This window comes from Oncorhynchus keta, chromosome 29 (assembly GCF_023373465.1).
Source record: "Oncorhynchus keta strain PuntledgeMale-10-30-2019 chromosome 29, Oket_V2, whole genome shotgun sequence".
NCBI classification, from domain to species: domain Eukaryota; kingdom Metazoa; phylum Chordata; class Actinopteri; order Salmoniformes; family Salmonidae; genus Oncorhynchus; species Oncorhynchus keta.
The window spans coordinates 6212627-6235482 of record NC_068449.1 but is presented as its reverse complement, the minus strand read 5'-3'; the positions used below and the strand labels follow the sequence as shown (position 1 = coordinate 6235482).

The 22856-nt window shown below is 44.7% G+C and overlaps 1 protein-coding gene across 2 annotated transcripts in view; it reads left to right on the top strand.

The window, feature by feature from the left end:
• Positions 1-22856, top strand: part of mdga2a (MAM domain containing glycosylphosphatidylinositol anchor 2a) — a 240057-nt gene that overhangs the window by 133009 nt on the left and 84192 nt on the right. For both annotated transcript variants that reach the window (XM_052485831.1, XM_052485830.1), the window contains exon 8: positions 2377-2670. In XM_052485831.1, the coding sequence (XP_052341791.1) occupies positions 2377-2670 (294 nt within the window). The remainder of the gene's footprint in view (positions 1-2376; positions 2671-22856) is intronic.

The following is a 22856-nucleotide window of genomic DNA, read 5'->3' as shown; positions in this document are numbered from 1 at the left end:
ATCAAGATCTTTCAGTGGTTATGAAGTATGAGATGATGGACTCCCCTACCCCTCTTCATATTCAGTACACTACATAACTACAGTACAGTATGTGTACTTTGATAGGAAGGATGGTACAGAAGAAGGATGGAGTTTCCAGTGAAGTCTGCATTCTAATGTGAATGTTTTCGGGCCAGATTGTTATTGGGATCGGTCCATTCAACCAGGCCTAAATCAGTCACTAATTGATGTGGATGTGCGGCTAACGTTTGTGGCGCGTTCCAACTTCCAAACCTAATGATTATTTACAGCCTGCTAGTCAAGGGTCACCTGTGTTATTTTCTCCTAATTAGCTCCTTCCTCTGTATGTTGCCTTTAGGTTGTTGGCGTCCGAACTGATACGAAAGATATTTAGGGGTGTTTTTTTCTGATTATACTTTTGTAAAGCTAGTGCGGAACATCAAATGTTTGATGACGGGCTCCATTGGCATGATTATCCTCGTGTGGGAGGGAGGATTGGTAAATTGACAATGAAATGGAAGGGAGAACTTATAAACATGAAGGTGCTGGCCATTAGGATCATTGTGAGTAGCTACAACGCATAAACAATTCAAACCCAGAAATACTGTAGTTGAGTCTATTTGCAGTGGGGAGCCTTTGTAGAACATGCTAATGTGAGTCAACCTGGAAATGCATACACGCACGCACACACACACACACACACACACACACACACACACACACACACACACACACACACACACACACACACACTTCCCTCTCTGGCAAAGGTCTCAGCTGGTGTGTGTTCTTTTATTCCTTCCTTCCCTCTCTCTCCTTCCCTCTCCTTCCCTCCCTCTCTCCTCTCTCTCCTTCCTTCACTCTCTCCCTCCTCTCTCCTTCCCTCTCTCTCTCCTTCACTCTCTCCCTCCTCTCTCTCCTTCTCTCTCCCTCTCCTTCACTCTTTCCCTCCTCTCTCCTTCCCTCTCCCTCTCCCTCTCCTTCACTCTCTCCCTCCTCTCTCCTTCCCTCTCTCTCCTTCTCTCTCTCCTTCCCTTTTCCTCGCCTTCCCTCTTCCTCTCCTTCATTCCTTCCGTCCCTCCCTTCTCTCTCTCCTTCCCTCTCTCTCCTTCCCCCTCTCTCTCCTTCCCCCTCTCTCTCCTTCCCCCTCTCTCTCCTTCCCTCTCTCCCTCTCTCTCTCTCCTTCCTTCCCTCTCTCCCTCTCTCTCTCTCTCCTTCCTTCCCTCTCTCTCCTCCCTCTCTCTCTCCTCTCTCTCCTTCCCTCTCTCTCTCCTCCTCTCTCTCTCCTTCCCTCTCTCTCTCCTTCCCTCTCTCTCCTTCTCTCTCTCTCTCCTTCCCTCTCTCTCTCCTCTCTCTCCTTCCCTCTCTCTCTCCTCCCTCTCTCTCTCCTTCCCTCTCTCTCTCCTCTCTCCTTCCTTCTCTCTCTCTTCTTCCCTCTCTCTCGCTTCTTCCCTCACTCTCTCCTTCCCTCTCTCTCCTCCTCCTCTCCTTCCCTGTCTCTCTTCTTCCCTCTCCCTCTCTCCTTCCTTCTTATCTAGCCGTCTTGAGTGGTTAATCACATTCCCATTTTTAGTCCCTGTGTTTTGCCTTTATTGTCACGGCCAGTATATTATATCCAATGGAGCAGAGTAGCAACCTCCAACATGCATTACTAAAATCCATTTGGGCTAAGAGCAAAGTAAAGCCCGTCCAGAATGATTGGACCGGGTTGGGATGATGGTATATGCCTTTGGCAGAGAACCGCTGTGGTTGAGAGGAGGTGAAAGCTCAGGGGGGATAGCTACCCCTCCAAATGCACCAAATGAATGACCTGGCAATGCCCAGGAGACCTGTCTCTTCGCCTCTCTGCTCCGTGTTCGCTCACTCTACTACATATTTGTAGCTATTTTCTATTCATAGCTTTTTCTTTTTGTGTAGCACCAGACGATACATTCAAACAAGGATGTCACAGTCAAAGCACTGTTTGAGGTGGGGGGGACGGACGGGCGAGGAGGTGGTTCTGAGGATTGGATGGTCAGAATGCACAGCGCTCCCATCCTCCCACAGGGTGGTTGTGATGAAGAAAGTGGATATCTGACTCCTACTCATTCTGTCTATCAACACCCTGATCTTGGTTAGAGAACTACAGGGTGTGCAGGCTTTGGTTCTTGCCCACCAGATTCAGCTAATCAAGGTCTAGGTGATTCATTGATTAGTTGAATCAGGTGTTAACGCTGGGTTGAAATAAAACCTAGCTCTCCTGTATCAGAGTTTGATAACCACTGGCATAAAGTAAAGTTACGTAAAGTAACATCACGCTACATGTCATATGATAAAGTAACATCCCTGAAAGTAATGTAAAGTTTCTCTCTCCCTTTCTCTCCCTTTCTCTCCCAGTTCCCCCGGAATTAACGGTGCCGCGGGACAAATCCCCCTTGGTGGTCCAGGAGGGTGACACAGTGGAACTCCAGTGCTTGGTCTCCGGGAAGCCTAAGCCCATCATCCTCTGGTCGAGGGCTGACAAAGAGGTGCCCATGCCCGACGGCGGCCTTCAGACAGAGAGCTACGACGGCGCACTGCGCATCGTGAACGTGTCCCGCGAGATGACGGGAACCTACCGCTGCGCCACCAGCCAGTACAACGGCTTCAACGTCAAGCCCCGGGAAGCACTGGTGGAGCTCACTGTGCAGTGTGAGTATTCTGGATGTACAGTGTTTTTACAGTACACTTCTGAGAAATGCAATTGGTTTGAACCACGGTTGGTTTACGTTGGTGCCGTGACCCAGATAGGTCTCTGTGAGCCAGATGGAGCTCATCGTGCAGTGTGAGTAATGGATGGATGTACTGTATTTTTGGACGACCATCCACTCCTGATAAATAGAACTGCTTCAAATTACAGTTGGTTACATTGGTGCCGTGACCTGGATACGTCTCTGTAAGGAGGAGGGAGTCAGGAAAGGTGGGTAAACTGTGCAATATTCAAAATGATATATTTAAATTGTGACGTGCAATCTGATCGGCACTCATCAGGAATTGACTATACATACGTTTTAAGGGGTTTAAGTTAGATGTGTGGGGGGGGGTCACCTATGTTGCTATGGTATTTAATGTTCTTGACATACTGTATAGTAACGTGGCTGTAGATGAAGGAAAATCCTAAGATCCAACACGTCCCATCGGTTAATCATTAAAGTGTCAGAAGTACATTTCTCCAGGTGGAAAGGTTCATGTAACATGTTCAAAGAAACGGTTGAACACAATTTTAACTCGGTCACTAAAAATGTTATGGAAAAGGGTTGTGTGTCAGTGTTAATGACCATTAGCGGCCTACACTTTAGAGAAACGCATAATCCTTTACGTTTATTAACCTTGTTGAACAGACAGTGGTGTCCATAATTATTGGCACTCTTGATAAAGATGAGTAATAAACAAATATATGTAGAAATACTGAAATATATTGTAGAATTTTTTTTAAACGTATATTTTATACTAATACATTTACATTTACATTTAAGTCATTTACAATTTCTCAGAGAAAGAGATTTTGTTTAACAAATAATTTTTGATAAACCTCAAAAAGATTGAGGTCAAAATAATTGGCAACCCTGTTCCCAGCACCCTACCGTTGGAAGGATAACGACCCTGAGCCTTTTTCTAATATGTTTTATCAGATTGGAGAACACATTGGGAGGGACCTTACACCATTGTTCCCATACAGATTTTTTCCAGATCCTTGATATCATTCAACTGTGCTAATGGACGGCCCTCTTCAATTCAAACCACAGGGTTTTAATGGGATTTAAGTCCGGAGACTGGCCGTTGCAAAATGTGGATTTTGTGGTCAATTAACATTTTCTTTGTGGATTTGAAAGTGTGCTTGCTGTTATTGTCTTGCTGGAAGGTCCACTTTGCGGCCAAGTGTCAGCCTCCTGGAAAAGGCAACAAGGTTTTTGGCTAAAATGTCCTGCTACTTGATAAAGTCCCATGATGCCTTTGGCCCCAGTACCAGTGGAAGCAAAACAGCCCCATAACATCAAAAGATGCACCACTATATTCTACAGTTTGTATGAGGTTATTTTCTGAATGTGCTTCCGTTTTTTTCCAACAACAAAGAAATTCCCAGGGTAATTTGTCTCAAGAGACCACATTTTTTGGACAAGTTATGTTTTAAAAACTGTTATGTTTACATTAATTAAGATTTTTCCCAGGGATACACAACATCCTGAAATATATGTGGATATCTTTGTTAGATAGAATACTATTTTTCCCTTGATGTAGTGATGCTGAATGTAAAAAAAAAACAAATGGCTCAACTTTAGCCGAAATCCTGGTTGCCTCTGCCAGGAGGCTGAAACTTGGTCACAAGTGGATCTTCTCCAGCAAGACAATAACCCCAAGCAAAATCCACAAAGAAATGGTTTATTGACCTCAAAAATCAACATTTTGCAATGGCCAATCTCCAGACTTGAACCCCATTACAACCCTGTGGTTTGAATTGAATAGGGTAGTCCATAAGCCGAAGAATATCAAGGATCTGGAAGGATTCTCTATATAATTTTCAGATGTTTTGAGCATACAGTTCAGTATTTTTTTATTATATATGTCTTTTTATGTCTTTTTTGCTCATCTTTATCACAGGTGTCAATAATGATGCATGCAACCCAAGGAAATGAGACACTGTTAGAGGCCAAAGAGTCTTCAAGTGGCACCCTATTCCCTATGTAGTGCACTACTTTTGACCATAGTAGTGCAATATATAGGGAGCCATTTGGGACACAAACTATGAGAAACATCCATCTAATTAATAGTGTTTGTGCTATACTTAATATTGGAGAGGGAAGATGCCTTGGGCTGGGTTATTGAATGGCAGAGTTGTATCAAAGCACAAGGTGAGACTCAGATGCAGACACAGGAGGCAGTTGGAATCTTACAATGTTTAATAATGCAAAAGGGGTAGGCAAAAGAATGGTTGTGGACAGGCAAAAAGGTGAAAACCAGATCAGAGTCCAGGAGGTACAGAGTGGTAGGCAGGCAGAATGGTCAGGCAGGCAGGTACAGAAACAGGCCAGGGTCAAAACCAGGAGGACTAGCATAGGGATTACAGGAAAAACACGCTGGTTGACTAAACAAACTGGCACAGAGAGACAGGAAACACAGGGATACATACACTGGGGAAAATCAGCGACACCTGGAGGGGGTGGAAACAATCACATAGCAGGTGAAACAGATCAGGGCGTGACAAGTTGGTTGTCGCTTGGATTACCGCTTCTTTCAAAGGCCTGTGACCTTATATCTCTGACCTGATATACAGTACCAGTCAAATATTTACACACTTACTCATTCAAGGGTTTTTATGAGACAATGTGGAGATAAGGAATAACAAAATATATTTATTAACCAAAGTAAACTAAATACAATTACCGTAACAGGGATGAGTGTAGTCAGTAATCGGTAGTGTAAGGGAGTGGTTGCATGCATAAATGTGATGATGTGTGTTGAAAGGTGCCAACACAAATAAACAAAACAACCTAAATCTATCATTGTGTCTGCATGGAGAGAGTCTCAATGAATGGGGAAGAGGTGCATTTATCATGGGACACATCCGAGCCCAGGTGTTTCCCATTTCGCTGACGACCCTCCCGGCTCCGCCCACCGCTAGACAAATTGTGTTTAATACGGAGCTGTTGAAGGACCTGACCAAACAGATTAGAGGTAAAATTAGATCCTTGATCACTCTGAATGACCTTAGGGATTCCAAACAGTGAGATAAACAGAGTCAAAGCTTTTAGCACAGACTTAGTCGTGATAGACCGGAGAGGATAGGCAGCAGGAAACCTAGTGGTCTGACACATCACAGTGAACAGGTAACTACTACCCTTTTCTAGAACGGGTCAAAGGACCCACACAGTCAATAATCAGATACTCAAAAAGGTTGGCTGAGTACAGGAACAAGAAACAGTGTTACCGGCTTAATAGTTTGATTAGGTTTACCAGTTAATTGACAGGTGTGGCAAGTTTTGATGAACTCAGAAACATCCCTCTTTAACCGAGGCCAAAAGAAATGTCTTAATATGTGATTGTAGGTTTTCCTCACACCCATATGTCCAGCAATGTCATTGTGGGAAGTTGTCAACACCAACTCGCGAAGCTTAACCACACTATGGTATGGGGGACTATTGTCACCTACGGATGAAAAGCATGCCAAAAGTAAACTGCCTTTTACTCAGGTCCAGTAGCTAGGATATGCATATAATACCGGCTTAATAGTTTGATTAGGTTTACCAGTTAATTGACAGGTGTGGCAAGTTTTGATGAACTCAGAAACATCCCTCTTTAACCGAGGCCAAAAGAAATGTCTTAATATGTGATTGTAGGTTTTCCTCACACCCATATGTCCAGCAATGTCATTGTGGGAAGTTGTCAACACCAACTCGCGAAGCTTAACCACACTATGGTATGGGGGACTATTGTCACCTACGGATGAAAAGCGTGCCAAAAGTAAACTGCCTTTTACTCAGGTCCAGTAGCTAGGATATGCATATAATTGGTAGATTTGGATAGAACCCGCTCTAAAGTTTCCAAAACTGTTCAAATAATGTCTGTGAGTATAACATAACTGATATGGCAGGTGAAAACCTGAGTACAATCCATCCAGGAAGTGGGACATTTTTGATGTGGGTGCTTTTCTCTTGCCTGCGTATACAGTATGTCAATGGTTAGGACCTAGATTGCAGTTTCTATGGCTTCCACTAGATGTCAACAGTCTTTAGACATTGTTTCAGGCTTGTGTTCTGAAAAATGAGGGAGTAAGACCACTGAGTCAGTGGATAGTGGGAAGTCCCCAGAGCTGTTTTCTGCGCACTGTTTGCCCGCCTTTCTTGTTTTTCTTTTATATTGACGAAGTTATTGTCCGGTTGAAATATTATCGATTATTATGACTAAAAACAACCTGAGGATTGATTTTAAACATCATTTGACATGTTTCTACGAATTTTACTGATAGTATTTGGATTTTTCGTTGACCTGTTGTGACTGCCTTTGACCCATTGGATTACTGAACAAAATGCGCCAACAAACGGAGGTATTTGGATATAAAGAGGGACTTTATCGAACAAATTGAACATTTATTGTGTAACTGGGAGTCTTGTGAGTGCAAACATACGAAGTTCATCAAAGGTAAGTGATTAATTTTGTTGCTATTTCTGACTTTTATGACTAATCTACTTGGCTGGTAACTGTATGTAATGTTTTGTGTGCTGGGCGCTGTCCTCAGATAATCGCATGGTATGCTTTCGCCGTAAAGCCATTTTGAAATCTGACACCGCGGTTGGAGTAACAAGAAGTTCATCTTTAAGCCGATTGCTAACACTTGTATGTTTTCAAAATTTTTATTATGAGTATTTCTGTTTTTGAATTTGGCGCTCTGCAATTTCACTATATGTTGGCCAGGTGGGACGGTAGCATCCCACACCCCCAACAGTGGTTAACTGGTACAACAACCTGACTAATCGCCTCCCCCAGAAAACAACTACCATGAGACACCCACTTTCTCATCAGGCTTTAGCACACTCCAAATCTTGTTTAAATTCCAATTCCGTTTCATACTTTACACAATCATGCTCTCGCTTCCCATGATTAAAAATGAAAATACATTTTTATTTGTCACATACACATGGTTAGCAGATGTTAATGCGAGTGTAGTGAAATGTTTGTGCTTCTAGTTCCAACCTTGCAGTAATATCTAACAATTTCACAACAACACACAAGTGTAAAGGAATGAATAAGAATATGTACATAAAAATATATGGATGAGCGATGCCGAACGGCATAGGCAAGGTGCAGTAGATGGTATAGGGTACAGTATATACATATGAGATGAGTAATGTAGGGTATGTAAACATTATATGAAGTGGCATTGTTTAAAGCGGCTAGTGATACATTTATTACATCCAATTTTTAATTATTATAGTGGCTAGAGATGAGTCAGTATGTTGGCAGCAGCCACTCAATGTTAATGGTGGCTGTTTAACAGTCTGATGGCCTTGAGATAGAAGCTGTTTTTCAGTCTCTCGGTCCCAGCTTTGAAGCACCTGTACTGACCCTGCCTTTTGGATGATAGCGGGGTGAACAGGCAATGGCTCGGGTGGTTGTTGTTCTTGATGATCTTTTTAGTCTTCCTGTGACATCGGGTGCTGACCCCACCACCCTCTGGAGAGCCTTACGGTTGTAGGCGGAGCAGTTGCCGTACCAGGCGGGGATACAGCCCGACAGGATGCTCTCGATTGTGCATCTGTAGAAGTTTGTGAGTGTTTTTGGTGACATGCCAAATTTCTTCAGCCTCCTGAGGTTGAAGAGGCGCTGCTGCTCTTTCTTCACCACGCTGTCTGTGTGAGTGGACCATTTCAGTTTGTCCGTGATGAGTATGCCGAGGAACTTAAAACTTTCCACCTGTCTCGTCGATGTCCCGTCGATGTGGATAGGGGGCTGCTCCCTCTGCTGTTTCCTGAAGTCCACTATCATCTCCTTTGTTTTGTTGACATGTGAGTGTGAGGTTATTTTCCTAACATCACACTCCGAGGGCCCTCACCTCCTTCCTGTAGGCCGTCTCGTCGTTGTTGGTAATCAAGCCTACCACTGTAGTGTTGTCTGCAAACTTGATGATTGAGTTGGAGGCGTGCATGGCCACGCAGTCATAGGTGAACAGGGAGTACAGGAGAGGGCTGAGAACATACCCTTGTGGGGCCCCAGTGTTGATGATCAGCGGGGTGGAGATGTTGTTTCCTGTCCTCACCACCTGGGGGGCGGCCCATCAGGATGTCCAGGACCCAGTTGCACGGGGCGGGGTCAAGACCCAGGATCTCAAGGTTGATGACGAGTTTGGAGGGTACTATGATGTTAAATGCTGAGCTGTAGTCGATGAACAGCATTCTTACATAGGTATTCCTCTTGTCCAGATGGGTTAGGGCAGTGTGCAGTGTGATTGTGTTGTCTGTGGACCTATTGGGGTGGTAAGCAAATTGGAGTGGGTCTAGGGTGTCAGGTAGGGTGGAGGTGATATGGCCCTTGACTAGTCTCTCAAAGCACTTCCTGATGACGGAAGTGAGTGCTACGGGGCGATAGTCATTTAGCTCAGTTACCTTAGCTTTCTTGGGAACCAGAACAATGGTGGCCCTCTTGAAGCATGTGGGAATAGCAGACTGGGATATTGTCCTCAAAGCGAGCTAAGAAGTTATTTAGTTTGTCTGGGAGCAAGACATCGTGGTTTGCGACAGGGCTGCCATGGGGAAGGTTTTAATAGTCGCTGTGGGTACGACATCACCGATGCCCTTGCTAATAAACTCGCTCACCGGATCAGCGTATTCATCAATGTTATTGTCCGACGCTATGCGGAACATATCTCAGTCCACGTGATCGAATAAATTTTGAAGCTTGGAATCCGATTGGTCGGACAGACAGAGAGCACGGGCGTTTCCTGTTTTAGTTTCTGTCTATAGGCTGGCAGCAACAAAATGGAGTCGTGGTCAGATTTTCCGAAAGGAGGACGGGGGAGGGCTTTGTATGCGTCGCGGAAGTTAGTATAACAATGATCCAGTATAGTATAGTATCCTAGGAACGTGAAGCGAGGCGGCCATCTCTGTCGGCGCCGGATGCCAACATGCTCCAGCTGTAACAGAAGCAGTACTTTCTGCTGTTCAAAGACTACTAGGACTAACCGATGGAGCGGCCATTGTAACGTTACAGGGAGACAGCGAGCCCTCAGAAGAGGCCGCCCCAGTGGTAACTTCAAGAATAACACTCCATCAGATTGGCCTTCAATATTAACCTAATAGAATTTTAGACGTTTATCACTACTTTAAACCTTGTAGTGTTCAGCAACCTTCAACAGCTGTTATTTAGTACATAATTCAAACAGTTTCTCTGATGGAAAGCGAATGAACTCATCTACATTAGACACCATAGTCACAAGTAAATACAACAAGAGAAATGACAATCTGCTGAGCACACCAGACCGGACCGCAACAAGAGAAATGACAATCACACTGGGCACCACAGAAGAGAGATGAGATGTATATGGAGCAAAACCTACAATAACTCATCCTAGTCTTCATGTGGTTTTGCAGTGGGTAATTACGCACTGTAGGCCTCTGGCAAGGGGGGAACAACAACAGAAAAACACCCAGCATGCTGGCAGATTCCCCCAAGCCACGGATGTGCCCCCCAGGACAATTGCTCAGCCCACAGACACCACACAAAAATAACAAACAAAATAACCATGCCCAACGTATTCCAAAGGGAAACACATCACTAAGCCTAACAGGGGGAAAATAAAGGCTATAGCTCCGGGTAGCTAGTGTCACTACCCTACCCAAATCTCCTACTGAAGTACACAGCCGACTGTACTCGGACTGATGTCCCAACAGCGAGTAGAACAAGAGTCTCCAGCCTGGGCAAAGGCTTGGAAACTAACCTATGTACTCTCCAACGCAGCACACCAACTATCCACTATTACAACTCAAACAAACTGTAACAAAAGATGCAAACAGCACACCTACAGAGTTCTCAAACAAACTCCACGTTTTCTCCCAAACACAATACCTTCATGAGCCCAGGACGACTGCACCGTATTGAGGGGAGGATGGATGGGGCCATGTATCGCGAGATCTTGGCCAACAACCTCCTTCCCTTAGTAAGAGCATTGAAGATGGGTCGTGGCTGGGTCTTCCAGCATGACAACGACCCGGAACACACAGCCAGGGCAACTAAGGAGTGGCTCCGTAAGAAGCATCTCAAGGTCCTGGAGTTGCCTAGCTAGACTCCAGACCTGAACCCAATAGAACATCTTTGGAGGGAGCTGAAAGTCTGTATTGCCCAGCGACATCCCCGAAACCTGAAGGATCTGGAGAAGGTCTGTATGGAGGAGTGGGCCAAATTCCCTGCTGCAGTGTGTGCAAACCTGGTCAAGAACTACAGGAAACGTATCATCTCTGTAATTGCAAACAAAGGTTTCTGTACCCAATATTAAGTTCTGCTTTTCTGATGTATCAAATACTGATGTATCAAATACTTGTGTCATGCAATAAAATGCTAATTAATTACTTAAAAATCATACAATGTGATTTTCTGGATTTTTGTTTTAGATTCCATCTCTCACAGTTGAAGTGTACCTATGATAAAAATGACAGACCTCTACATGCTTTATAAGTAGGAAAACCTGCAAAATCGGCAGTGTATCAAATACTTGTTCTCCCCACTGTATGTAGTTACATATCTATGGGTGATACTCTAGTCTACCAGATCCACAATGGCTCCACTCATAGTTTGAGATTCACACTCAAGGGTGATTGTGAACATCATTATGTGTGTGTGACTCACAGATGTTGTTTGTTGTTGCTAGCCAGTTTAACAGCTCTCCACTCATTATGTAACTCCCATGCAGCCATGTCCTTGAGCGCGAGGGCTAAGGTTAATTCACTATAAATACAGCACGCCACTGAATGTGATGTTGCACAGAAGTGTGCCTGCTAGCCGTGGGGTCTGTACATTCTGTAGGGTTGTGCGTACAGCACGAGGATGTACCATGTTCTTTAGCAAGCACCAACATGTACTTGCATTTGTAGACCTATTTTTCTGCTCTCTATTGAAACCTCTTTCCGCTCTCAAATAAAACCCTCTTTCTGCTCTCTAATTAAACCTATATCTGCTCTGTGCTGAAACCCTCTTTCTGCTCTCTAATAAACCATATTTCTGTTCTCTAATAAGCCCTCTTTCTGCTCTCTAATAAAACCCTCTTTCTGCATTAATGAAACCTCTTTCTGCTCTCTAATAAAACCTCTTTCTGCATTAATGAAACCTCTTTCTGCTCTCTAATAAAATATCTTTCTGCTCTCTAATAAAACCTTGTTCTGTTCTCTAATAAATCCTTATTTCTGCTCTCCAATAATACTTAATTATGCTCTCTATTAAAACCTATGTTTGGGCTCCAATAAAACCTCTTTCTGCATTAATGAAACCTCTTTCTGCTCTCTAATAAAATCTCTTTCTGCTCTCTAATAAAACCTTGTTCTGCTCTCTAATGAAACTTTGTTCTGCTCTCTAATGAAACCACTTTCTGCGCTCTAATAAAACCTTTCTGCTCTCTAATTAAATCCCTCTTTCTGCTCTCTAATAAAACCTTTCTGCTCTCTAATTAAATCCCTCTTTCTGCTCTCTAATAAAACCATATTTCTGCACTCTAATAAAACCATATTTCTGCGCTCTAATTAAACTTATTTATGATCTCTTTTGAAACCTCTTTATGCTCTCTAATAAACCTCTTTCTGCTCTCTAATCAAACCTCTTTCTGCTCTCTATTAAAACCTCTCTTCGCTCCAATGAAACCTCTTTCTGCGCTCCAATTAAACCTCTTTCTGTTCTCTAATAAACCCTCTTTTTGCTCTCTAAGGAAACGTCTTTCTGCTCTCTAATTAAACCTCTTTCTGCGCTCTAATAAAACCTCTTTCTGCTCTCTAATAAACATTGTCAGAGAGAATCCTGTTCTTGCCATGTCATGGACATGATAAATGAGGACATTCATATTCAATGATTGAGGGCTTGGTCACGACCGACAGTCCTATGTGGAAACTGAATTTTCTTTATCAATCGATTTAGTCTTTTTAACCTGTTTAGTTTTTTTGCTAAATAGCACCAATAGCACCGGGGCTGTGTGTGGCTCTGGTAGAAGTAGTGCACTATATAGGAAATAGGGTGCCATTGGTGACAAATTCAAATCACATTTTATTTGTCACATGTTTAGCAGCTGTTATTGCGGGTGTAGTGAAATGCTTGTGTTTCTAACTCCAACAGTGCAGTATTATATAACAAGTAATATCTAACAATTTCACAACAATACACACAAATCTAAAGTAAAGGAATGAAATTAAAAATATATACATGTTTCTTTCATGGTTTGCTAGTCTGGGTTTGTTGCCTTTTTATTTATTTTTAATATTTTCAATGATGTGTTCAAATGAGTCCCAGCTCTCAAAAAATATAAACTCTCAGAGAACATGTCATTGTCAGGTATGTGTAAATGATTGTAAAGGAGTCAGGTGCAGGAGAGCAGTTATGGTGTAGCCAACGGAGCCTTTTATTTTGGCAAACCAAAAACACACGGCAAAGTGAACACGAAATAACAATACGCGTTAACATAACCCAGCGCAACAGACTAACGTGCGCAATACATGAAACAGAATAAACAATACCACACAAAGACATGGGGGAAACAGAGGCTTAAATACACAACACATAATGAGGGAAGTGAGAACCAGGTGTGTGGAAAAACAAGACAAAACAAATGGAAAATGAAAAATGGAACGGCGATGGCAAGAAGACCGGCGACGTCGACCGCCGAGCACCGCCCGAACAAGGAGAGGCATCGGCTTTGGCAGAAGTCGTGACAGTCATCAAAAATGGGACATTAAAATTGACTGAGTGCCAAAATCCACAGCCAATCATTTCTTTACTTGGCGGCAAAGAAAGTCTAAATTATTAAATTAATTACTATTATTAATTATTTCATACCTGTACAGCTGTTCAGAACAACAATTAAATGTAGCTGAAGTTATGAAGGATTCAATTGTAAAACGTAATATGGTGTTACTGTAGTGAGAAACTGTGCGTGACAGATATCTATCTATAAGCCAAATGTTTGTGTCCCCCTCAGCCTCTGGTCTGGAGGCAACGATCACATACTTTTTTTTCAGTCTGTCCTGTAGGGTAACGTCTTCAGTCTCTCCTGTAGGGTAATGTCTTCAGTCTGTCCTGTAGGGTAATGTCTTCAGCCTGGCCTGTAGGGTAATGTCTTCAGCCTGGCCTGTAGGGTAATGTCTTCAGTCTGTCCTGTAGGGTAATGTCTTCAGACTGTCCTGTAGGGTAATGTCTTCAGACTGTCCTGTAGGGTAATGTCTTCAGACTGTCCCGTAGGGTAATGTCTTCAGCCTGTCTCGTAGGGTAACGTCTTCAGTCTGTCCTGTAGGGTAATGTCTTCAGCCTGGCCTGTAGGGTAATGTCTTCAGTCTGTCCTGTAGGGTAATGTCTTCAGTCTGTCCTGTAGGGTAATGTCTTCAGCCTGGCCTGTAGGGTAATGTCTTCAGTCTGTCCTGTAAGGTAATGTCTTCAGACTGTCCTGTAGGGTAATGTCTTCAGACTGTCCTGTAGGGTAATGTCTTCAGACTGTCCCGTAGGGTAATGTCTTCAGACTGTCCCGTAGGGTAATGTCTTCAGACTGTCTCGTAGGGTAATGTCTTCAGCCTGTCCCGTAGGGTAATGTCTTCAGACTGTCTCGTAGGGTAATGTCTTCAGCCTGTCCCGTAGGGTAATGTCTTCAGTCTCTCCCGTCGGGTAATGTCTTCCGTCTGTCCCGTGGGGTAACGTCTTCAGCGTGTCCCGTGGGGTAACGTCTTCAGCGTGTCCCGTGGGGTAACGTCTTCGGCGTGTCCCATGGGGTATCGTCTTCGGCGTGTCCCGTGGGGTATCGTCTTCGGCGTGTCCCGTGGGGTAACGTCTTCGGCGTGTCCCGTGGGGTAACGTCTTCAGCGTGTCCCGTGGGGTAACGTCTTCGGCGTGTCCCATGGGGTATCGTCTTCGGCGTGTCCCATGGGGTATCGTCTTCGGCGTGTCCCGTGGGGTATCGTCTTCGGCGTGTCCCGTGGGGTATCGACTTCGGCCTGTCCCGTAGGGTTACATCTTCAGCAGCCAGCTCTAGGCTGTGTGTTGTTCCCTCTTCCCTAGAAGAGGCACCGGGGCTGTGTGTGTGTTACATGCGTGCCTGTGTGTCTGCTTGCCTGCCTGCGGGTGTGCGTGCCTGTGTTTAGGAGATGCCTGTTAGTGATGACTCATACAACATCTCTCTATATGTGCATGTCATGTATCCTCCATTTCACAAATCCGTCCTCCTCCTCTTCCTCCTCTTCCTGCAGAGATTGTGATTACAGGGAAGGGAACTAGGGCAGGGAAGAGAGAAGGGTAGCTAGGAAGATAATCCCTGGCACAGGACTCATTACTGGCTGTAGGTCTGGGCACCCGTGTATGCTACTGGATAATGTGGACTTATATCTGTGACAGCTGAGCAGTCTCTTGCAGCAGAGGTAGCAGAGTTTGTTGGGGATTGAGAGGAGAGATGACGGAGAGAGAGAGAGATACACATGAGAGAGGGAGATACGAGGGAGAGATACGAGGGAGAGATACGAGAGAGAGAGAAAGAAACAGAGCAGAGTGAAAGAGAGAGAGATACGAGAGAGATATGAGAGAGATATGAGAGAGAAAGAGAGAGAGAGAGAGAGAGAGAGAGAGAGAGAGAGAGAGAGAGAGAGATTTCCCTAGGCTTTAAGCCTCCAGATCAGCATTACTCTGTTATATTGGTAATGAAAATAGCTCTCTCTCTCCCTCTTTTCTATCTCTCTTTCCATCTCTCTCTCTCTCTCTCCCACTTCCGCCCCACGTCACACTCTACCCAAAGTGAAGCCATTAAGACCTGGGGGCCATCTGTTAAGGCAGCCCCTTGTATTTAGCCCTAGCGTAAGTGCATGCATGTTTTTAATAAATTCCTCTGTCGTAACTGTGTAATCTTTATTACCACTCTGTTCTACATGTCAGGGCCACCGGAGACCAGCTAGTACATGTATTTCAGCAAAGTGCTTTGCCTTGCTTGTATGCTTAGGCTAGCGATGAACGGCTCCAACAATAGCACTCAGTTTTAATTGTGTTTTAATATGCATAGAAGCCATTGTGATGGCTGTTCTTGAAGACATAATAAGACAAAAGACCTGGGCTAACTTTGGATTCTTGGAAGAGGATCTCGGGTTGACTCCACTGCAACTTCTCAGAAAGCCCCAGAAGGATTTACATCTCACTTTAAAAGCCTACCCCAGTGAAACTATTGATGTGCAGCTCTGATTTGGGGACTTCAATTTAGTTCAATGGCACTGTACAATGTCCATCTGAAATATTTCAGGCTTTAGTTCACCAGAAATATCGGAACGGTATCTAATGATAATCGCCGCAAGACTGATTTCTATGACTTCACACTGCATCTATGCCACCATAAAGATAACCATTGGTCAGTTTCTATGGAAGACCAGGTGTATTAGGAATCATTCACTGATATGTACCTGACGAAAACGGGGGCCGGCAAACAATGTAGAGACCACAGCCCCGTCACCCAGGTAATTGAAAGTTCTCAATTAATGTACTTGAACCCGTTTAACTCCCGTCTCACCATAACAGTATGGGTGCTGTAATAGCAGCCAGTCTGTCTCCAGACCTTTTCCCTCCAAGGGTTAATCTACTTCATTGGCCAGGCATGTTTCAGCAAAGTGCTGGATCAACAGCCGGTCTCCCGAGCCGTTGAGTCGGATCACAGAGGGCCTGGTTGGCTTTTGTCGGAGGATCTCAACTTAAATCAGACGGTGCGCTGGCCACACTGGTTACACTCCGCTGACTGGAAAGATCAATGCCCATACTTGTCACCTTTTCAATCCACTTTGAGTTTTTCGCGGGCAGGAACAGTAACAGGGAAAGGGAGATGACGTCATTTGCTCTGGAGCACTGTTCTTAGAACAGCACAGTCATTCAGTGTCTGGTTCTTAAATCACAGACGTGCCACAGACTGGAGAGAAACAGGCTGTTAGCACTGTGATTGTGCTTTGCAGACCCGGCTTTCCAGCGCACAATGACTGTGTTAGCCTGCGAGCCAAAGACCCGTCATTGCAAAGAAATGTCTTGCAATTGTACAGTTGTAAGACATTTATGTCGCAACCTCGGACAACATTTGCTCGGGGAGCCCAATTCCCCCATTCAACCACTGGCGAAATCCCCTCACAATGATCTCAAACTGTGTTCCTAATACACAATGAAATTGAACACAGACTAACCCTTGCTAATCAGGAAACATTTGGGTATGTTGTGGTGGACTGTCATTACAATTTCGTCACTGGAACCTGGTAAAATGATGTTTGTAGTGTAGCTAGTCCTTGAATGACTCTGAATTCACTGTCAGCATGCAGTCAAGTGCTCTCAAATTAAATCCAGATGTTGACAGTAGATGGGGGTTGTATTCATAACATTGCTAAGTTAGCTAGCTAAAATACATTTTGAGAAAACAAGTTATATTAAGTGGCTAGCTAGCGTTAGCAACATTTGGTGGTCAATGAGACCGAGAGCTATCTAACCATCTGAGCTAGCAAACAATGTAAGAAAGGTATCATTTCAGATTCGAAAAATGCTTAATCAACATATTTCTGAAATCATAGTAGCTAGTACTCCTGGTGCACTGTTAAAATGAGCTATTTAGCCATATATATTTTTAAGAAAATGCTGTTTTTGCCATAGCCCTCACTGGCTTTCATGCGATTTAAACGTGAGCTTGTCCGAGGGGTTGCTCAACGAAAGTTGTTATCCATTGGGGCCGGGTTTAGTGAAGGGTCAATTGAAAGGGAACAGTTTTGAGATTATGGGGAAATTATTAACAACAGTTCATCTGACACAAGACTTACCCTGTCTATTGTCAACATGACTAGCTAAATTATAAAATACGATATTACAGGGTTAGGCTTTTACAATGCAATTCATGGAAACAGATCATTTTGTTGCACATAGAAATGAGTCATGAGTGCATTAAGGTGTGTTTCTTTACAATAGTCAAACAGGCACAATCTGTTCAGAACAACCCAGGGTATCTGTCACGTTGGTATAAAGGGATCAGGTGCTGGAATGCGTAATAGTTTTTTTTTTATTGACCCAAATTACAGTGCCCCATGTAAAGGCACGGGAACGAAGACCAAACAAACACGTATACAAAACATAGGGTTGAAATTCAAACAAAAGACCGAGGAGTACCTCGAATAAACACACCGGGACGAAACCCGTAATCATCTGCACCCTACAGGCGGCACGAAAGTCAAAACACAGCACAGGTACTCACACGACCAACGGACATTGGAACAATAATCGACGGAGCAATGGAAACCAAAGGGCACATTTATACACTTACAATTAGCCGGAATGGGGACCAGGTGTGCATAATGACACAGTTCCGGAGGGATCCGTGACACTGCCCCCCTGCGGGACGACACCAGCCCTGAGGGCGATCACAAGAACACAATGCGGGTCGATCAGGACCTGATGCAGCTGCCGAAGTTGCATCATCGTCGGACCGACCAGTTGCAGCGGCGTCGGACGGACCGGTTGTGGCGGTATCGAACGGGCCAGTTGTGGCGGCATCGGCCGGGCCAGTTGTGGCGGCATCGGCCGGGCCAGTTGTGGCGGCATCGGACGGGCCAGTTGTGGCGGCATCGAACGGGCCAGTTGTGGCGGCATCGAACGGGCCAGTTGCTGAAGTTGCGGCAGTGCCGGACGGAACAGTCACAGAGTCGTTAGACGGCCATTCCCGCTGTCTCCCTTAATGGTTGATTATTCTGTCACGTTGATATAAAGGGATCAGGAGACAGGCACAGGGATGCGTAATAGGGTTTGTTATTTTCTCAAATTACAGCGTGCCTTGTAAAGGCACGGGGACGAAGACCAAGCAAGTATAAAAAAACACAGGGTTGAAACCCAAACAAAAGAGCGAGGAGTACCTCGAATAAACACACCGGGACGAGACCCGTAACAGACACGCACACAATGATACCACACCTAATGAGACCCGTAACAGACACGCACACAATGATACCACACCCAATGAGACCCGTAACAGACACGCACACAATGATACCACACCCAATGAGACCCGTAACAGACACGCACACAATGATACCACACCTAATGAGACCCGTAACAGACACGCACACAATGATACCACACCTAATGAGACCCGTAACAGACACGCTCATAATGATACCACACCTAATGAGACCCGTAACAGACACGCACACAATGATACCACACCTAATGAGACCCGTAACAGACACGCACACAATGATACCACACCTAATGAGACCCGTAACAGACACGCACACAATGATACCACACCTAATGAGACCCGTAACAGACACGCTCATAATGATACCACACCTAATGAGACCCGTAACAGACACGCACACAATGATACCACACCTAATGAGACCCGTAACAGACACGCACACAATGATACCACACCTAATGAGACCCGTAACAGACACGCTCATAATGATACCACACCTAATGAGACCCGTAACAGACACAATGATACCACACCTAATGAGACCCGTAACAGACACGCTCATAATGATACCACACCTAATGAGACCCGTAACAGACACGCACACAATGATACCACACATAATGAGACCCGTAACAGACACGCACACAATGATACCACACATAATGAGACCCGTAACAGACACGCACACAATGATACCACACCGTATGAGACCCGTAACAGACACGCACACAATGATACCACACTGGATGAGACCCGTAACAGACACGCACACAATGATACCACACTGGATGAGACCCGTAACAGACACGCACACAATGATACCACACCTAATGAGACCCGTAACAGACACGCACACAATGATACCACACCTAATGAAACCTGTAACAGACACGCACACAATTATACCACACTGGATGAGACCCGTAACAGACACGCACACAATGATACCACACTGGATGAGACCCGTAGCAGACACGCACACAATGATACCACACCTCATGAGACCTGTAACAGACACGCACACAATGATACCACACTGGATGAGACCTGTAACAGACACACACACAATGATACCACACTGGATGAGACCCGTAACAGACACGCACACAATGATACCACACTGGATGAGACCCGTAACAGACACGCACACAATGATACCACACCTAATGAGACCTGTAACAGACACGCACACAATGATACCACACCTCATGAGACCTGTAACAGACACGCACACAATGATACCACACTGGATGAGACCCGTAACAGACACGCACACAATGATACCACACTGGATGAGACCCGTAACAGACACGCACACAATGATACCACACCTAATGAGACCTGTAACAGACACGCACACAATGATACCACACCTCATGAGACCTGTAACAGACACGCACACAATGATACCACACCTCATGAGACCCGTAATCATCTGTGCGCGATACAAGCAGTACGAAAGCCAAAGCAACAAAGCATAGGTACTCACACGACTAACGGACATTGGAACAGTAATCGCCCGACGAAATGGAGAACAGAGGGCACATTTATACGATACACAATCAGTGGGAATGGGGACCAGGTGTGCGTAATGACATAACTCCCGGAAGGATCCGTGACAGTAGGACACTGTCATCTTGTAACTGTATATCAAACATGGTGATTGTAAAAGCTGACACATAAATATGAGTTTTATGATATGGAAATGTGAAGTGCAAATTTGGACGGGTGTTTGGCTTGCTTGTATGACATCAAAGTGGCATTTATTATAATCCTCAATGTCTCATCTTTCAAAATACATAGTCCTCTTAATGTACAACATTTTCATCACTCGGAAAACAAAAAAGTTACCCAATTAGCGGGAGGTATGGGGGTGAGGTTCTCAAATTCAGGTTAAGAAGTTGGTTTGGAGTGTATGTTAAGATAAAGTTGTCAGCCATATTGTGAGAATTATATAATGATGGGCCTATCCTTAATAAAAGCACAGGCTGTATAGAGGCACAGAGTTCTACAGTAATTTTCCCCCAAAATTCATAATGAAGTGTCTCGAAATTCTGATGCCCCTGATGATTATTAATGGCGCTATTTAAAACGTAATAAAGAGATAATTGCAGTGGTACTCTGACATTTCACAACCCTCTCTGCATATTCCTCCCCTTCACACGATTAAATGTACAAAAAAGAAAAACCCTCAAACAGCGAAGATCCATCTGCCTCTGAAAAGCCCCAATTATTGTTAGTTTAGGCATTTCATCTACAGCCCGCTATTTATTTATTTCCCCTGGTTATAATATATTTAATGGAAGCATATTGATGTAAGCTGCTCTGCCATTACATCATACTCTCTTAAAAACGAGGGCTTGAAATGGCCACCAGTTGGGAGGCAAGAGGAGGAGGAGAGAAAACAGCATGTAAAGAATGAGTTCTATAAGAATAACGACACATTTCTAGTCAAGCCCCCTGACTATGAGGGGATAAATCCTAGTCAATCCCCCTGACTATGAGGGGATAAATCCTAGTCAATTCCCCTGACTATGAGGGGATAAATGATAGTCAAGCCCCCTGACTATGAGGGGATAAATCATAGTCAAGCCCCCTGACTATGAGGGGATGAATCCTAGTCAATCCCCCTGACTATGAGGGGATAAATCCTAGTCAAGCCCCCTGACTATGAGGTGATAAATCCTAGTCAATCCCCCTGACTATGAGGTGATAAATTCTAGTCAAGCCCCCTGACTATGAGGTGATAAATCCTAGTCAATCCCCCTGACTGTGAGGTGATAAATCCTAGTCAAGCCCCCTGACTATGAGGTGATAAATCCTAGTCAAGCCCCCTGACTGTGAGGTGATAAATCCTAGTCAAGCCCCCTGACTGTGAGGTGATAAATCCTAGTCAAGCCCCCTGACTATGAGGGGATGAATCCTAGTCAAGCCCCCTGACTGTGAGGTGATCAATTCTAGTCAATCCCCCTGACTATGAGGTTATGAATCCTAGTCAAGCCCCCTGACTGTGAGGTGATAAATCCTAGTCAAGCCCCCTGACTATGAGGTGATCAATTCTAGTCAAGCCCCCTGACTATGAGGTTATGAATCCTAGTCAAGCCCCCTGATTATGAAGGGATAATTCCTAGTCAAGCCCCTGACTATGAGGGGATGAATCCTAGTCAAGCCCCCTGACTGTGAGGTGATACATCCAAGTCAAGCCCCCTGACTATGAGGGGATAAATCATAGTCAAGCCCCCTGACTATGAGAGGATGAATCCTAGTCAAGCCCCCTGACTATGAGGGGATAAATCATAGTCAAGCCCCCTGACTATGAGGGGATGAATCATAGTCAAGCCCCCTGACTATGAGGTGATAAATCCTAGTCAAGCCCCCTGACTATGAGGTGATAAATTCTAGTCAAGCCCCCTGACTATGAGGTGATAAATCCAAGTCAAGCCCCCTGACTATGAGGTGATAAATCCAAGTCAAACCCCCTGACTATGAGGTGATAAATTCTAGTCAAGCCCCCTGACTATGAGGTGATAAATCCTAGTCAATCCCCCTGACTGTGAGGTGATAAATCCAAGTCAAACCCCCTGACTATGAGGTGATAAATTCTAGTCAAGCCCCCTGACTATGAGGCTATGAATTCTAGTCAAGCCCCCTGACTATGAGGTGATAAATCCTAGTCAAGCCCCCTGTCTGAGGTGTTGAATCCTAGTCAAGCCCCCTGACTATGAGGTGATAAATTCTAGTCAAGCCCCCTGACTATGAGGTGATAAATTCTAGTCAAGCCCCCTGACTATGAGGTGATAAATTCTAGTCAAGCCCCCTGACTATGAGGGGATAAATTCTAGTCAAGCCCCCTGACTATGAGGGGATGAATCCTAGTCAAGCCCCCTGACTATGAGGGGATAAATTCTAGTCAAGCCCCCTGACTATGAGGGGATGAATCCTAGTCAAGCCCCCTGACTGTGAGGTGATAAATCCAAGTCAAGCCCCCTGACTATGAGGTGATAAATCCTAGTCAATCCCCCTGACTGTGAGGTGATAAATCCTAGTCAAACCCCCTGACTATGAAGGGATAATTCCTAGTCAAGCCCCTGACTATGAGGGGATGAATCCTAGTCAAGCCCCCTGATTATGAAGGGATAATTCCTAGTCAAGCCCCTGACTATGAGGGGATGAATCCTAGTCAAGCCCCCTGACTGTG